General features: G+C 46.8%; 1 protein-coding gene across 1 annotated transcript in view; it reads right to left on the bottom strand.

Annotated features, from left to right (window-relative positions):
* Positions 1-2,805: 2,805 nt before the first annotated feature.
* tmem38a (transmembrane protein 38A) overlaps positions 2,806-18,202 on the bottom strand; it is a 106,919-nt gene continuing 91,522 nt past the window's right edge. The window contains exons 3-6 of the mRNA XM_072482856.1: positions 8,628-8,812; positions 8,139-8,226; positions 7,797-7,914; positions 2,806-4,058 (exon numbers count right to left, since the gene is read on the bottom strand). Coding sequence (XP_072338957.1) covers positions 3,828-4,058; positions 7,797-7,914; positions 8,139-8,226; positions 8,628-8,812 — 622 coding nt within the window. The 3' untranslated portion in view covers positions 2,806-3,827. The remainder of the gene's footprint in view (positions 4,059-7,796; positions 7,915-8,138; positions 8,227-8,627; positions 8,813-18,202) is intronic.

Here is an 18,202-nt window from a genome sequence, read left to right as displayed (position 1 = left end):
TCTACTCAAGATGGCAGTCCTTCATCTCATTTTCAGGGAACTGATTACCGTCAACTGGGGGGGGGGGGGGGGGTTCTCTTTTTATTTTTATTAAGGTTCTGTTTTCTATATTGGGTTGAGGGGGCGGAGAGAGCGGGATTGGGTGGGTATACTTGGGTGGGATACTTTTGGTATTGTGTGTTGGGATTTGCTACATTGTTTTATTTTGTTATAATGAAAATCTTGTTTAAATAAAAATATATTTTTTAAACTACGACAAAAGAGAGAGTGGTTGCGAGCCCAGGGTGAGGCCAAAGAGATCAGATTATCTGATACAATTTTGAGACAGACACAGAGAAAGAGGCAATTGTATTCAATGTTGATTTGAGTCACTCTGTTGTAATTCATTTTTTAAATTCCTTTACCAGAGATACAAAGCCAGGGCTCAGAATGTGGACAAGGGCAAACCCTTAATCCAGCTCCTTGCCTGCTCCAAAAACCAATTCAAATTCAAAATTGAATCTAAATCAGGGTCCCCACAAGAGAGACATACCAGATCCAGGCATTACACCTGATCTCACGTTCAACTTAGCCAAACGGCCGAGAAGCGATCTCTTTTGTATTTCAAAGTAACACATTGAGTAAAAGCCAGGGCTGATATGAAGACCCAAACTCAAGAGTTTTATAACTGGAGAGAGAGTGCGTGTGTTGTTTTTTTCTTTTTTTTTAAATTTAGAGTACCAAATTATTTTTTCCAATTAAGGGGCAATTTGGCATGGCCAATCCACCTAGCCTGCACATCTTTTTTGGGTTGTGGGGGCAAAACCCACGCAAACACGGGGAGAATGTGCAAACCCCACATGGACAGTGACCCAGAGCTGGGATCAAACCTGGGACATCGGCGCCGTGAGGCAGCAGGGCTAACCCACTGTGCCACCGTGCTGCCCGCGTGCTTGTGTTGTTAATTGTGCCAGGTGAACCCCTGAAAGCTTGATTCAGTGGGCCGTGGTACATTGAAAGGAAAGTGAACGAGAAAAACTGACTGCTACGCACCCCAGATAGATGCAAATCACAGAGTGTGTCAAGCGAACATGTTAAAAAGGTCTTGGGTTAGAGATGAGAACAAGCAGGAAGTCTTGTTAGTTATGAAGCAAGAAGACGAGGGCTCAAATTTTGAGTGACTTCTGTAAAATTCTTTTTGTCCATAAGTTCTGGAATGTTTAAACCAATGGTTAAGTGATCTCCCAGATAAGAGCTGGAGCAAACTGACAGAGTTACTGCAATTATATAGACGTATGGGAAGGAATAACCTAGGTAGTATGTATGCCACAGATGTGGGGTACACAGTTCCAATCAAACAACATCCATCCAGGTTAAATCCAGCTAAATTGTCGCAGGTACAGGAGGCAATGGAGTATATGCTCAGGACTGACCTTATTGAGCTGAGATAGTGATTGGAACTCCCCTATTGCCATGGGGCTCAAACTGGATGGAATACAGAGACGGCGTGGGCTACAGGCGGGGGAATGCCATAGCCCAGATGGACTCGTTTCATATCCCACATTTGGAAGGCAGCACCGAAAGCACTGGGTGATCGTAATTCATCACCCACATACCTTGCTGAAGGACTGTGGGTACCTCTGACTGGGAAGGTAAAGGCAACTGCTTTTTGTGTGACATCCCAAAGCCTTCATTAATCCAAAATTAAGGCGTTTGGGAGGAAGAACTGTTGAGAGGAAGCAACTGATCAAAGGCTCATGAACAGAACGATTGGAGGAAGGAGTCACTGTGCCGTATACAGTAATGACTTTATGGTGTTCAGCCAGAAGTGGGAAGAGCATACACATCATATAAAGGAACTGTTTCACCGCATAGACAAAGCCAATCTAGCGAGGAACCGAGGGAAAAGCGAATTTACTAAGGTCCAAACTTTCATATCTGGGACATATCGTGAGACATGGTCAAATGGACCACGAGGTGAAAAATACCAGCCAGGTGGGACTTCCTGGACCTACCACCAGAAAACAGACTTTAAGCCTGGTACTGGCGTTACAGAATTTTGAAATTAATGTTGCCAGCAACCCAGCAGAGACAATCACATATACAGACCACAACCATTTCAAAATTTATGGAGAAATTCCAAGATAGGGCCATTCGGGTATTCCGATGGAGTTTGCTGACAAACCATGTCAGGAGATTTTCCCAGCACATTTTTCTAGAGTTTTAAATGCATTATAGCACTTTCTCCACTGGAAGAAGGACTGTAATGTATGTCATAATTTATACAAGGGGAATCAATGTAATGGTGAACTTACCTTTGCAGGACAGAGTCTATAATCTCTGCAGTAAAAACACACAACTTGCAATACAACATCTAACTATTGAATCCGAATAGCATTTATTTTCTATTTCAAAACATATCAATGAAAGAATTGCAGGAGCAGTTTTTTATTTGATTCGCCACTTGGAACTTGGGTTCCGCCATGATTCACAACTCCTCTATGGTGCTTTGAACTACATCTACAAAAACGGACCCGATTTCATGAAAATAGCAGGGTGTCTGAAATGCCCACTCCCACAATGGAGTAGGCAAGAGCGCAATTGCTGAATGCGTGCTTACCATCCACACCCTTATCCTATGGCCAAAACAATTCTACATGACAGGATTGGGATGGGAATCTCGGATGCGGTCCCATCCGCTATTTTTAAATCCTACCATTTCTGTTCCGGCATGGAAACCCTGTCCATAATGTTTGATAACCAGTGTTCATTGTTGTGGAAAACATATCAGATAAAGGGCATTCAATGCATTTCGATAAACATAAATTGTCTTCTACATAATCTTTATTATATTACATAATTTTCATTTGGAAGACCACAAATATAACACAGTGCCTTACATTGTATTTTTTGGCAACAACGGAATACTTTCTACATTCACCCGATGTTACAGTATGTTTGTGTGCGTAAAGAATGAGGAGACTATCACTGAAGATGAATGGGTTTCTCTTTCAAAAAGGCACATTCACCTACTTTTGTCCTGAATTTTCCTGATGGAGCATTTCTAGTTAATATCTATGGTACAAATACAACTGTTGCATTTTATACTACAGATATTAGTGGACTACGGGTTAACACATACACAAATTGCATTGCTCTGTATACTGTGTTAATGTAGACTTTGACCAATTTTTCAGTCGCTTGCTACAGCTCCACTGTCCATACTGGAATCAATTTTAGTGACTGTTTCCACTGTGAGTCCAGAATCAGGACAATGTAGGTGCTGTAATTATCAGCACAGACCATTCCACTTCACCACTACCTGGTATTTATAGCATCTCCATTTTGTTTTTGGCTGTTCAGACAAGAACTATGAGGTAACAATGCTGGAAAATAGAATATATGTTCACTTTTGCAAACAGGGACAAAATAATGCTCTGTCAGATCTGGTACAGTGTTGGCCAGATATGAATAAGGCATTTTCTCTTGCATACTTCCAACAGTACATCCCAACAATTTTAGAAAAAAATCTGGATAAATATTACCATTTACTTCACATTCTATACCTGAACGACCTCTCAGTGACACTGATTAATCGTTACCATATTAATGCTGTCTGTCTTTTTTAGATGGAACTTGAAACGAGGAAACACATCCCTGGGAAGGATAGGCTAACTACTGTTTGTTCACATTTTTCTTTCCATTTAATGAGACAGACAAGCTCAAACGCAAACCCTAGTAGACTGTATGAGTACAATTATGTCGATTTTCCTCATAGTAACAGTTTCCAGATCACATTAAGTCCCAGAAATTGCACTTTCAGCACGCATTGATAACTGTGGTGGGACTTATTCAGTCTTTTTGCATTTCTTCTTCCTTGTCCCTTCATTAAGTTCCTCCTTTGTCTTGGCCGTGTATGGAGACAGATTGCAAGGGGTGCAGCTCTGCACATTGTCACGAGAACAGACACGATCGTGATCATCGTAGATACCACAGGCATTCCCAAAGACAATGGGGCAAATAAAGGCTTCAATTGGAGCGAAAGGTGACCCATGGGAGTGTGTTGCTGTCATGAATATCTACAACGGTAGAATGTAAAATGTCAATAGCTTGTGATATCCATTTACTTATAACAATTTTTCTGACATTATTATAGTCATTTGTAATTAAGCATAAAGGAGATCTTGTGGCATAGAGGGTAGGGTAGCATCTCTGCCTCTGAGCTTGAAACTCCAGGTTTGAGTCTCCTGCCAGGGCTTGATGGCCAAGGAAGAAAGCTATAAGCCTCTGGTGAAAGGCTAGTGACCTGGTCTAGGAAGTAAACCTTGCTATGGGAACAGAAGAAACACTGCCTTGTGCACCTCTAGGTATGGGAAAATAAACAACAACAATTAAGCATAAATGAGGAACAGAATACACCATTTAGGCCCTCAAACATATTCCACTATTCAGTTAAGATCATGGTTGATCTGTATCTCAGCTCCATTCACCTGCCTTTGATTCATATCTCTGAAAAATCTTTGGATTGACCCAGCATTCACAGCCTTCCAGGGGAGAATTCCCGATTTCCACTGCAATTTGTGTGAAAAAGTATTTAATGGTTTTCCTAAATGGATTAGATTGTGCCCCCTTAACCTGGATTCTCAAACCAGAATTGTTGAATCTGAAGTGGATCCCCTCGCACTTCCCTATATTGAACTCCATCTGCTCTGTCTGTGTCTTTTTCTAACTTCCATCTACACCCCTTATTGTGTCCTCTTAGTGTCATCTTAAACTTGGATACACAACTCTGTTTTCTTATCCCAGTCATTAATATATGTGGCGAAAAGCTCAGTTTAATTTAGTTGTCTCTGGATATTTAAAAATAAATATTAGTTTCCCATATTTTAAAGTAAAGAATGAAGTGAAGTTTCAAAGGAGGGATAAAGAACTTAAAGGGCTGAATTTACTGAGAATGCTCCCTTCTATCAACAACTCAAGCCTTGTCTAAAACCCATCTCTTTTCAAAAAGATATTCACAAATGTGTTTTCCCCATCAGATAAGTAAGAAACAGGATACGCAATCACCAAATTAGTGGCATAGCTGCAGCAGTATGAATTGGTATTACAGTAGCATTTTGGATAGTGAATTCAATCACTGGAATGTGCCGGAATAACTGGTCGTATCACAAAGTCTTCATTTAACTCTCTGACATACTAGTGATCGGATGGGTTGATTTCTCTAAAAATCTTAAAGGTATGGGGATTGGAATATCTGCAGTGCAGTGATGTGGGCAGATTATCTGAACATGATCACTGTGCTGTGTGTGTGACCTCTCTGTGTCCTCAATGGCTGCCGTAACATATAACAAGCAACTTGCTATGGATGGAGTGCAGAAAAGGTGTACCAGGCTGATTGCTGGGATGGCAGGACTGTCATACGACGAGGGACTAAGTCGGTTAGGATTATATTCATTGGAGTTTAGAAGAGTGAGAGGGGATCTCATTGAAACTTATAAAATTCTAATGGTAGATTCAGAAAGAATGTTCCTGATGGTGGGGAAGTCCAAATAAGGAGTCATAATTTGAGGATAAGGGGACAACCTTTTAGGACTGAGGCGAGGAGAAATTTCTTCACCTGTAGCGTGGTGAATCTGTAGAATTCACTACCACAAAAAGTAGTGAGCCAAAACATTGTGTAATTTCAAAAAGAAATTAGGGGCTAAAGGACTCAAGGGACATAGGGGGAAAGCGGGATCAGGGTATTGAATGTGATGATCTGCCATGATTATAATGAATGGTGGAGCAGGCTCGAAAACCCAAATGGCCTCCTCCTGCTTCTATTTTCTATGATTTCTCTCTCGAACTACAGTTCAAAAATAATTCAATTGTTTGCAAAGCCCTTTGGAATGTTCTGAGGTCATAAAATGTATTATATAAAGTCAAGTCTTTCTTTTCTTGGTATTTCTGACAATGAGTGAGGGGCGGCATGGTAGCACAGTGGTTAGCACAATTGCTTCACAGCTCCAGGGTCCCAGGTCTGATTCCTGGCTTGGGTCACAGTCTTTGTGGAGTCTGCACGTTCCCCCCGTGTCTGCGTGGGTTTCCTCTGGGTGCTCCCGTTTCCACCCACAGTCCAAAGATGTGCAGGTTAGGTGGATTGGCCATGCTAAATTGCCCTTAGTGTCCAAAAAAGGTTAGGTGGGTTACGGGGATAGGTTGGAGGTGTGGGCTTAAGTGGGGTGCTCTTTCCAAGGGCCAGTGCAGACTCGATGGGCTGAATGGCCTCCTTCTGCACTGTAAATTCTATGATTCAATGATAGCATGGGTTGGCATTACTGACGGTCTTTTGTCTTTGGCATTTTAACTGGTATGTTCCATTGGTGCTTTTTGCATTGTACCTGGTCTGAATTTTTGCTCTCCAAAGCCTCAATACTTGCTCACTCTGAAGGATAACATTCTGTATGACCAAGCAATTCAAGTTGGAGTGGAGGATTCCTGGAACCTCTATATCTCCCTTTGCTTCATATTATTGCTGGGAGTGCATTGACAAGTAATAAAGTTAAAAAGCCATAGATGAGCTGAATGACTGCCCTTGACAGAAAGCAAATCGACTAAATGTGGACTAAGGAACAATAGTAAAATTGAAATAACTGAAAAACTCTCCCTGTTTGCTGCAGTCATACCAAGCATAAAGGAAGATGGTTGTTGCAGCTCCGAGACAATACTGCTCAAATTCCTCAAGATAGTGTTACTAGGCCCTACTACCTTCAGCTGCATCAGTAATCACCTTCCCTCCATCATAAGGCCTGAAGTGGGGATGTTCACTGATAATGAAGTAAGACCTGGACAGATTCAGACTTTGGCATACAAGTGGCAACTAACATTCGTGCTATACAAGTGCAGAGCAATGAGCATTTCCTACAAAAGAGAATCTAACCATCTCCTGTTGATATTCAAAGTCATGACCATTGATGAATTTGCCAACACTAACATCTTTGGTTACCATTGACTAGAAACTTAAATATACTAACAGCATAAATATTGTGGCGACAAGAGGCTGGGAACTGTGTAGTGAGTAACTCAACTCCCGACTCTCCAAAGCCTGTCCACCATCTACAAGGCACAAGTCAGGAGTGTGATGGAATACTTGCCTGGATGAGTGCAGCTCCAACAACGTTAAAGAAGCTCGACACCATCCAGGACAAAGCAGCCAGCTTGCTTGGCATCCTATCTACCACTTTAAACATTCACCCTCTCCACCACCGAAGTATAAAAGCAATGTGTACCAAGATGCACTGCAGCAACTCACCAAGGTTTCTTCAAAAGCACTCCCAAAGCTACAACTTCGACCTCCTAGCAGGACAAGGGCAGCAGGTTACAGAGAGCACCACCACCTGCAATTTCTCCAAGTCACAAACCATCCTACCTTGGAAATATATCGTCATTTCTTTACCGTTGTTGAGCTAAAGTCCTGTAACTCCCAAAGTAAAGCCACATTGGATAAACCTACACCACACATACTGGAGCTGTTAAGGCAGCTCACCTGCAACTTGTCAAGGGCAATTAGGAATGGGTAGTGAATGTTGACATTGACAGTGACTCTCCCATTCAATGGACAAATAAAAAAATGTCCCAATAGACTAATAGCCATTGTTTGTAAACACCAAAACAAAGATGAGAAGCTTTGAATAACAATTAACATTGACTTAGTATTTCAGCTTTTCCTGAACCTTTAGAAAAGAAAGGCCACTCGCACTCTCCACTTACCAAGGCAAGTCCTGGCATGTATTTCTGAAACCTATTTTAATTTTAGTGAACTGAAAAGATGTATTTACCTTTGTAACAACCATAAAGATGGTGAACAGGAAGACGATATTGTGTTTGGATATGGGAAGCCAGCGGGCCTGCTGAAGGGTGAAGATAACTGCTCCAACCAAACTAGCTTTTGTCGGGCTGCGAGAAGTCACAATAAAATTGTACAGTTAGCTTCACTAAAAGTGCAGTATTTCCAGTTTTGTTTTAGTGATTTTTTTTGGTGAGATTTTTTGTGCTGTTTCCTGGGCCCAAATCATTCTAATGGCTGAAAAGGACAAGTGATTGCCTGCTTTCAGCTTCCACCAGAAGGTTTGTGACTTCGAATTATCAGCAATGCCCTGTGTGCTGCCATTTTCACTTACAAGGACATGTTGAGAAACTCATTTGTTTCAGGCTTCCAGACTCCACGAATTAGCTGTTCAAAGTTGGAGATCAATGCAACTCCAGCACCTGTGGGGAACAAAATAACAACCTCACAAACGGTCCAAGTCTATCTGGGGTTTTTTTCTGACTTAACTAGTTTTCTCTCCACACAGATTGCAAGTTCCATATCACAAAATTGTATACTTTTTCAAACCTATACCAAAAGCAAATTACTGCGGATGCTGGAATCTGAAACAAAAACAGAAAAAGCGGGACACTCTCAGCATGTCTGACAGTATCTGTGAAGAGAGAATGGAGCTAATGTTTCGAGTCTCGATGACACTTTGTGAAAGAAAGAAATTTTGCGTGAGAAGAGGGCAGCTGGAAGGCCGATGATTCATACAGGAAGGGTAGGGACTGGTTAACACAAAATGAACATTTAACACTAATGTAACATCGCAAAAATAAAGCAATAAAAGGGGACTTACCTTTGGCCCATCCAACCAAAGCCATGATGATCCATCCATGGTGATAGGCGTGGTGTGCATGGATAACACCCATACTAATTTTGCGGACCCGCACCACCTCTTTCATAGCAGTGAGGACCAACTTCACAGGCATGAAGGCCACACATTTGTAGAAAAGGTTCAGTGGGCAATAAAAGATGAGGTACCTACATTGAAATAATGGGTTCAGTTCACATACTTTTAATATTCTCACCTAAAACATATTGAATAAGTACTACATAAAACCAAGACCGATGTAATCAAATATATGTTTTTGATGTAATTTACTTTGAAGATTTATTTCACCCACAGCATCCCGGAACAACAGGCACAGACTGAAGCTGTGTCATGCATCTGCTGGGTTCTGAAATTCATTAAGTGAGTGAGATGACCCTAAACGGAGGTAACATAAATTAGAGGGAAAAAAATCTAAAAGTTATGGGAACTAACAGTTCGACAACTCCTACCGCCTGATTATAAAACAGCATTTTGGTGGAGTCTTGGAGAATGTCCACCACTCACGTCCTTTTTACGGCTTAGTAATAGCACTCTCACCTTTGAGTCAAATGTCTTTGTTATCTCCAGACTTGACTGTTCCAATGCATTCCTGGCCTGCCTCCTACATTCTGCACCCTGTAAACTTCAAGGCCGGGATTCTCCGAGCCCGCGGTGGCCGTCCTGGTTGGGGGAGGGTCAGACTCCGGGGGGGGGGGTCCTACACGATAGCCAGACCTGCGATCGGGGGCTACCGAACGGCGGGCGGGCACGATCTTTCCGCGCGGGCCCGCTGTGTGGCTCCGCCATGTTGCACGGCGCCGGCGCGGAAACGGCCACCACGCGCATGCGCGGACCTATGCCGGCAGTGCAAGGCCGCGTATCACCCTTGTTTTCAAATCTCTCACCCCTCCCTATCTTTGTAATCTTCCCAGCCACACAATCCGCCAAGATATCTGTTGTCTTTTCATTCAGGCATCTTGGAACAGCCAAGGCCTTAAGCTCTGGAACTCCCGCCCTAAACCACTCCATGTCTCTACCTTTCTTTCCTCTTAAGACACTCAACAGCTGGCAAGCTTTTGGTCATTGATGTGTTAGGTACTCTGCTACACAGATGAACCAACACGGTTGCGAATGGTACAACTCAGTTTTATTACTAACATATATTTACAGTGGTAAACTGGTTACTGAGGTTCGATCATAACCCTTGAATCTGTGGACCTATTCCTAACACGATCTTGAGTGGCACTCAGCACATGGTGGATGTCTGAGTGGCTTGCTGTGAGCTCTGTGCCCTGAGCTGTCTCCTGCTGGAATGCCCAGGAAGTGTTGTGTTCCCTATTTTGTAGTGTGTATGCTCTTGCCTGTGATTGGCTGTGGTGTTGTGTGTGTGTTGATTGGTCCGTTGATCTGTCCATCAGTATGTATGTATGTTTGTACCATAATGTTTACCTGAATATCATGACAGTCATCTGTCTAATATCTCCTTATGTGGCTCAGGTTAATAACATTCTTGTGGTTTGGGACATTTTATTACGTTAAAGGTTTCAAATAAAAGCAAGTTGTTGATCAAGTTCCGTTTCAGAGACTTAGGGCAGTATCTTGAGGCATCGTGAGTCTCACCTGCTGGCTGGGGAGTTGACAAGAGACCTGCACTGTCTCCTTTTGGGAAGACCCATTGAGCCATAAACCAATCAGGTCGTGGTGAAGCTATCAGCTGGCCTTCTCCTGGAATCAAGACTCTGGGAGAGGAAGGTGCGCCGATCAAGAGCTGCCAACCAATCAAGGCGAACGGCTTTTGTGCTCAAGCAGAGGAGAGGTCGTGGCCGCCGCCAGAAGGACAGGCAGCAGAGTCCCGGGATTGCAGAGAGACCCAATCAATCCACATGTTAGTGTCCCTCCTTCCCAATGTGCAGTCCCTCAGTCAGGCACTGAGTGCCTTTGATCAGCCGATAGTTCCCAACCCCCTACCCCCTGGAGAAGATAGGCAGCCTACACAACTTTACCTCTCATGCACACCACATGGCGACAGGCCCGCTTGCAGCTGTGTTAATACCAGTCACAGCGGATGAGGCCCTTAACTGGTCATTAATTGGCCACTTAAGGACCTTGATTGGTGGCCAAGGAATGGGGTGGAAGGTTGTGTGTGGGTCTTCCAGCTAGAATTTAATTCTGCCACAGGCAGGAAGGCACCAGGTAACTGTTGGACAATAAAGTAGGAGGAAGGCACCAGGGGTCCGGTACGCCATCATGCTTCCTAAGTGAATGCCTTTCCCACTTCCAAGCTCACCACCAGTGAGAGACAGCACAAAATTCCAGCCTTGCACACAAAATCCAGGCTGGCACGCCTGCTGCAGTAACACATTATCAGGGGTGCCATTTTACAGATGAGAGATTCCTGACTGCATTCTCGTGAATGTAAAATATCTCATTAGACTAGTTTAAAGAAGAGCAGGAGTGTTATCTTCAAAGTCCTCAACAACATTCATCACTCAATTAACATTACCAAAAGACATATCTGGTCATTATCTCATTGCTATTTGTGAGATCTTGCTGTGTGTAAATTGGCTGTCACTTTCTCTCATTTATAAGTGACTGAACTTCCAAGTTACTTTGGTGGCCATAAAATACTTTGGAACATGAGGTCGTGAAAAGCACTCTAGAAATATGAGTATTTTTCAAGAGGTGGATACATATGAACAGCAGACGGCACAATATGCTGGAACACAGCCCTTTAACTTCAGCTTTTGAAATTGTTATGAACGCAATCCAGCAGGAACCATTCCTCTTGCAAAATATTTATATTTGGATTTTCATTCTTTATGATACACAATAGTGCAAAACAACAAGACAGAGTAAAACATCTCTACACACATAAAACCCCGAAACAAAGCCTGCCTCTTCCCACAGCCCAACCGCTCTCCTTCTCCGCCCCCCCCCCCCCCCTCCGCCCCTCCCCCCCCCTCCTCCTCCCCCTTTTACATATTGTTTTTTGTTGGTTATTTACATTTGGCTGGTAGCAGCATTGTTACATCAGCGCTTAAACATACAAGAAGCAAGTATAGAATCCTTACAGTGCTCTGAAGGTGACCTTTCGGCCAATCGAGTCTGCACCAACCCTCTGAAAGATCATCCTCCCTAGGTCTAGTCCCCTTCCCTATCCCCGTAACCCCATCTGACCTGCACATCGAGGAAACCCTCGCAGACACGGGGAGAAAGTGCAAACTCCATAGACAGTCACCCAAGGTTGAATTGAACCCGGGTCCCTGGCGCTGTGAGGCAGCGGTGCTAACTACTGTGCTACCATGCTGCAAGGGATCTATTGAGAGTGTTTAGTACAAACTATAGTGCAAGCTGGGAGTTAACGTAATTTGTTGCAAATCTATGGAGAACATATACGGGGGAGCGCCTGTTTGCTTTAGGTCCCCGGTGGTCAGGTACCCGACCTCTCGGTTCTATTATTTATCTGTGGCTCCCTGGTATTGAAACATGCAAGGGGCATGCTTGCAGTCCCCCAGCATCATTCCTGTTGCTCTTCTGGGCAACCTTCCTGGGCTGTTCTCCCTTCCCCATGCCCTTTTGGCCCCTCTGCCCTACTTCCCCAGTGTTTTAGGTTGTGTCTTCTTCCTCCCTTCTTAGATCCCTTCCCCCACACCCCCTGTCGTCCACCCCCGCTCCCCTCACCTCCACCCATTTCTCTACCCCCCCTCCTCTATTTCACCCTCCCACCCCTTCTCTTATTGGATGCTTGTTACGAGCAGGTCCTCAAGCAAGTTGGTAAATTGCTTCCATGTTTTGTGGAAGCCCTCTTCCAATCCTCTGATGGCAAATTTTATTTTCTCCAATTTGAGGAATTTGGCTAGGTTGGACAGCCAGTCCTCAGGTGGCGCTGATGATCTCCAGCCGAACAGGATTTTCCAGTGGAAGACTAGAGAGGCAAAGCCTAGGATGTCTGCCCCTGTAGCTCTGAAGCGTTCTGGCTTTTCTGATTCCCTAAAGTCTGCCACTTTTGGGCATGGCTCCACCCTCACCCCCCATGGCCTCGAAGTCTGGGACATAACGGACTTCCAGTGGCATTCGCGAACGGAGCGGCCGCGTTAAGGACAGGCCCCCGCCGGTCCGCGATATTGCGGTCTTTTTCGGGGGGTTCCCCATTGTTTTTATTTAAAATTAAACTTCTTCGAAGTCAGCCCTGCCTCCCTCGCCCTGTTGAAGCGTCAAAGCTCCGTTCCATGGAGCCGGAGATTTAAATGTACGAGAGAGCAGAGACTGGTCCCGGTGGGTTCAGCGGCGCGACTACACGTGGAGGAGCTCCCATCGGGGTTCGCAACTTTGTTCCCTAAGAAACAACTTTAAAGTCAGAGGGCTTAAGGAGCACGGTGAGTATATTTTTATTTCTCTGGAAATTATTTTTTAAAATCTTGTTTCTTTAAAAAGCTTTTTAAAAAATTGTTTTAAAGAATAAACAAAAGTCTGGGACATGACCAGGACATGTGGGCGTGATTGGCCAGGCGTCCTGACACTGTTCGCATTTGTCCTCCACCTCCGGGTAGAAGTGTGTTCTTGTCAAGTGCGCCCTGTGCATCACCTTTAACTGCATTAGGCTCAGCCCTGACATGAGGAAGTGAAGTTTTCTCAGTGCAGTGCCTCAATCCAGAGTCCTCCCCATATTTCGTGCCTCGTTCCATTTTCCCCTTGTCTCGTCCACATTTTCCAATAGATGTCTGTACATGTCAGCACAGTTACCATACCCCCAAGTTCCCCTGCGGTTAGGAGTCCGTTCAGTAGGGAGTATCCTGGTCATTGGAGGAACGTTGCTTCTCCTTGCGGACGAAGTTCCTCCGTTGCATGTATCGCAACTTGTTCCCTTTTAGGAGCCGCAGTTTGTCCTTCAGTTCCGCTGTCTCCAGCTTTTGAAAGAGGCGTTCAGTGTTGCGTGATGTATTTATGGTTCTTACAGACCGGGGCCATGGTGGACATTGCTACCAATCCATTTTGTTGTCTTGGTTGGTTCCACGCTCAACTATCACCGAGTCTTTGAGTATTTGGCTGGGGTGAATGGGAGCACGGCCATGGCCAGTGCTCAGAGGGATATCCCGCGTAGGAGCTTCCTTCCATTTTTACCCATTCTGTTCCAGGATCTTTGGCCCAGCCTCGCACTCTCTCTGTGGTGGTGGCCACCCAGTGGTAGATCTGGAAGTTCAGGTGGGCTAGCCCCCCCCACCCCCCACGCCTCTCCTTCTTTGTAGGATGCTCTTTCTGATATTTACTCCTTTCTTTAATCACTCTGTCCTGTTAAGTCCCACTTCTTATCAGTGACAACTTCTATTTTTCTATGACATGAAGTGAATTACCTTTTGAGTATTGCTGAAAATAGACATTTTGTCAAAGCTTTTTGCCTTATACTCATCAGGACAATTCACAGGAATACCAGTGTCAGGGGAACAACAACTTTATACTGTATGAGAAGAAGGTGCTGTTTGGCTGGCAAGTGGACTCTAATTGGTGGAGACATTGCCATGGAGAATGCACTCTCATATACAACGGGCAGGATTCTCCGATCGGTGAAGCCTGAATCCCATTTGGTATTAACCGGTATTAACCCAGCTGCAATCGGGCCTGTCGTCATTGTGATGATATGCATCACTGTAAATTTTGCCGGTTCGTGTCTTCTGGGGAACTGCGCATGTGCGGCTCCTTTCGCAAGATGGCTGCCAATCAAAACTGCTGTTTTCTGCATTTGCAAGCCGACCTTTGCCTCGTGGTGAGTATTGCCGCCAGTTTTACCGATTTCTTCTGTTGTATTCACCTCACAGTAGTTTTCAACCACAGTAGACTGTCTGGAAGCCTCTCTTGTCTTGCCCTTTCGAGTACCTGAAGGAGTTGAAGATTTCTTTTGCACTTTCACCCGCAATGGTGAGTAGAAGCTTTATCTTCTCAGCATCGGCCATGCCATCTAGGTCAGATGCTACCAAGTAAATCTCAAATCTCTGTTTGAATGCACGCCAGTTGGCACTGAGATTGCCGTGGTACCTGAACTGCTGAGTGTGGTGGTATGTATTAGGGGTATTAAGGTACCCTGGGATGCCGACTAGGCTATTGGTAGATAGACACTGGATCCCGATTGGATCAGCTGCCTGCTGGCTCCACCCAGCAAGGCGGAGTATAAGAGCCCGGGTTCTCCCAGCAGCCGCATTCTGTAACTGTGCTGCTGGGGAACAAGTCTGCTTAACAAAGCCATCGTTCGACTCCTTCTCATCTCGTCTCGTGAGTGATTGATTGTGCTACAATTTATTACGCAAACTTTTAAGGACATGGAGCTCCGAATCATGCCGGAGTGTCTGCGAATCAGCCCCCACGCGGCAAACGCAGCGGCCACTTTTAAACATTGGTTAGCGTGTTTCCAGGGATACCTCCGAACGGCCCCCGGCATACCTACAGAGGAACAGAAAATCCAGGTCCTGCATGCCAGGGTGAGCCCTGATATCCACACACTTATAGAGGATGCGGAAGATTTCCCGACGGCAAGCGCGATGCTGATAGGAATCTACGTTCGGCCCATCAACCAGGTCTACGCACGCCACCAGCTCGCAACGAGACGGCAGATCCCCGGGGAATCGCTGGACGAATTCTACAGTGCACTGTTGATACTGGGGAGAAACTGCAACTGCCCATCGGTTGCGGCTAATGAACACACAGAGCTGCTGGTCCGAGATGCGTTCGTGGCAGGTATGCTTTCATCTCAAATTCACCAGCGATTGCTTGAAAGAGACACACTAGGCCTCAAAGAGGCACGGGCCCTCGCGGCCTCTTTTGATGTGGCGTCACAGAACACCCGCGCCTACGCCCCCGACCACGCGGCAGCCCCTTGGCACCGTGGACCCCCGCCACGACTGCCCCCCCGCAGGCCTGCACTGCCAGATCACCCGGGGGGGCCCCGCTGCTACTTTTGCGGGCAGGGGAAACACCCCCGGATGCGCTGCCCGGCCCGCTCGGCCCTCTGTAAAGGGTGCGGGAAAAAGGGGCATTTCGTCGCTGTGTGCCAGGCCCGGGGGGTAGCCGCAATCTCCGGGGGGAGAACCCCAAACTCAGCCCCCCCAGTGATCCATGTGCGGCCAACGGGCGCCGCCATCTTGGGTCCCGGACTCCATGCAGGAGGGATGGGCCCCCCGGCAACGTGCAATCCATGGGCGGCGCCATCTTGCCCACCCCCGACCGTGTGCGACCCGTGGACGCCGCCATCTTGGCTGACGCCTAAGGACCCCGGGATGGATGGCCACACGGGGCCTGAAGAAAACGCCCCGGTGCAACTATTACGACTGGTTTTGGTGACCCTGGACCAGTCGCGGCCCCGAACGCTCCAAACAGCATCAACAACGATATTCGTTAGCGGGTACGAGACGCCCTGCCTGATCGACTCTGGGAGCACGGAGAGTTTTATACATCCTGATACGGTAAGACGCTGTTCCCTTCCGATCCACCCAAGTAATCAAAAAAAATTCTGGCAGCGGGGTCCCATTTGGTAGAGATAAAAGGGTTCTGCATCGCGAACGTCACGGTGCAGGGGAGGGAGTTCCAGAACTACCAGCTGTACATCCTTCCCCACCTCTGTGCTGCCACACTCCTGGGATTGGATTTTCAGTGCAATCTCCAGAGCTAAACGTTTAAATTCAGCGGCCCTATACCCCCACTCACGATCTGCAGCCTCGCAACCCTCAAGATCGATCTGCCTTCTCTGTTCGCGAACCTCACCCCGGATTGCAAACCAGTCGCCACTAGGAGCAGACGGTACAGCGCCCAGGACCGATCTTTTATCCGATCAGAAGTCCAGATGCTGCTGAGGGAAGGCATAATTCAGGCCAGCAATAGTCCTTGGAGAGCCCAGGTGGTAGTTGTAAAGACCGGGGAGAAGCAGAGGATGGTCGTAGAGTATAGTCAAACCATCAATAGGTAGACACAGTTGGATGCGTACCCTCTCCCCCGCATATCCGACATGGTCAATCGGATTGCACAGTACAAGGTCTTTTCCACGGTGGACCTTAAGTCCGCCTACCACCAGCTCCCCATCTGCCCGAGCGACCGAAAATACACTGCTTTCGAAGCAGATTGTGGGCTCTATCATTTTTTAAGGGTTCCATTCGGCGTCACTAACGGGGTCTCGGTGTTCCAACGGGAGATGGACCGAATGGTTGATCGGTACGGTTTGCGGGCCACGTTCCCGTACCTCGACAACGTCACCATCTGCGGCCACGACCAGCAGGACCACGACGCCAACCTCCGCAAATTCCTCCAGACCGCAAACGCCCTAAATCTCACATACAACAGGGAGAAATGCGTGTTTAGCGCCGACCATCTAGCCATCCTTGGCTACGTAGTGCGAAATGGAGTGATAGGCCCCGACCCCGAACGCATGCGCCCCCTCATGGAGTTCCCCCTCCCCCACTGCTCCATGGCCCTGAAATGCTGCCTGGGCTTCTTCTCTTATTATGCCCAGTGGTCCCCAACTATGCGGACAAGGCCCGTCCGCTAATCCAGTCCACGGTCTTCCCCCTGTCGACAGAGGCCCGCCAGGCCTTCAGCCACATCAAAGCGGATATCGCAAAGGCCACGATGCACGCAATCGATGAGTCCCTCCCCTTCCAAGTTGAGAGCGACGCGTCTAACGTAGCTCTGGCGGCCACCCTCAACCAAGAGGGCAGACCCGTGACCTTTTTTTCACGCACCCTCCACGCTTCAGAAATCCGCCACTCCTCAGTGGAAAAGGAGGCCCAGGCCATAGTGGAAGCTGGAGGCATTACCTGGCCGGTAGGAGATTCACTCTCCTCACTGACCAACGGTCGGTGGCCTTCATATTCGATAATGCACAGCGGGGCAAGATCAAGAACGACAAGATCTTGCGGTGGAGGATCGAACTCTCCACCTATAACTATGAGATCTTGTATCGTCCCGGAAAGCTGAACGAGCCTTTTGATGCCCTATCCCGCGGCACGTGTGCCAACGCACAAGTGGACCGTCTCCGAACCCTCCACGAGGACCTCTGCCACGCGGGGGTCACTCGGTTCTATCACTTCGTGAAGACCCGCAACCTGCCCTACTCCATCGAGGAGGTCAGGACCGCCACCAGGAACTGCCTGATCTGCGCAGAGTGCAAACCGCATTTCTACCGGCCAGATAAAGCGCACCTGATAAAGGCTTCCCGTCCTTTTGAGCGCCTCAGCCTGGACTTCAAAGGCCCCCTCCTCTCCACCGATCGCAACACGTACTTCCTCAACGTGATTGACGAATACTCCCAGGTCCCATTCGCCATCCCCTGTCCCGACATGACCGCGGCCACAGTCATTAGAGCCCTCGGCACCATCTTTACACTGTTTCCCCGCCTCCATACATAGCGATAGGGGTCCTCTTTCATGAGCGACGAACTCCGTCAATTCCTGCTCAGCAAGGGCATCGCCTCGAGCAGGAAGACCAGTTACAACTCCCGGGGGAATGGTCAGGTAGAGAGGAAGAACGGAACGGTCTGGAGGACCGTCCTACTGGCCCTGCGGTCCAGAAGTCTCCCAGTT

This window comes from Scyliorhinus torazame, chromosome 18 (genome assembly GCF_047496885.1).
Source record: "Scyliorhinus torazame isolate Kashiwa2021f chromosome 18, sScyTor2.1, whole genome shotgun sequence".
In the NCBI taxonomy this organism is placed as follows: Eukaryota; Metazoa; Chordata; class Chondrichthyes; order Carcharhiniformes; family Scyliorhinidae; genus Scyliorhinus; species Scyliorhinus torazame.
The sequence above is the reverse complement of the archived record's forward strand: the minus strand, read 5'-3'. Positions and strand labels throughout refer to the sequence as shown.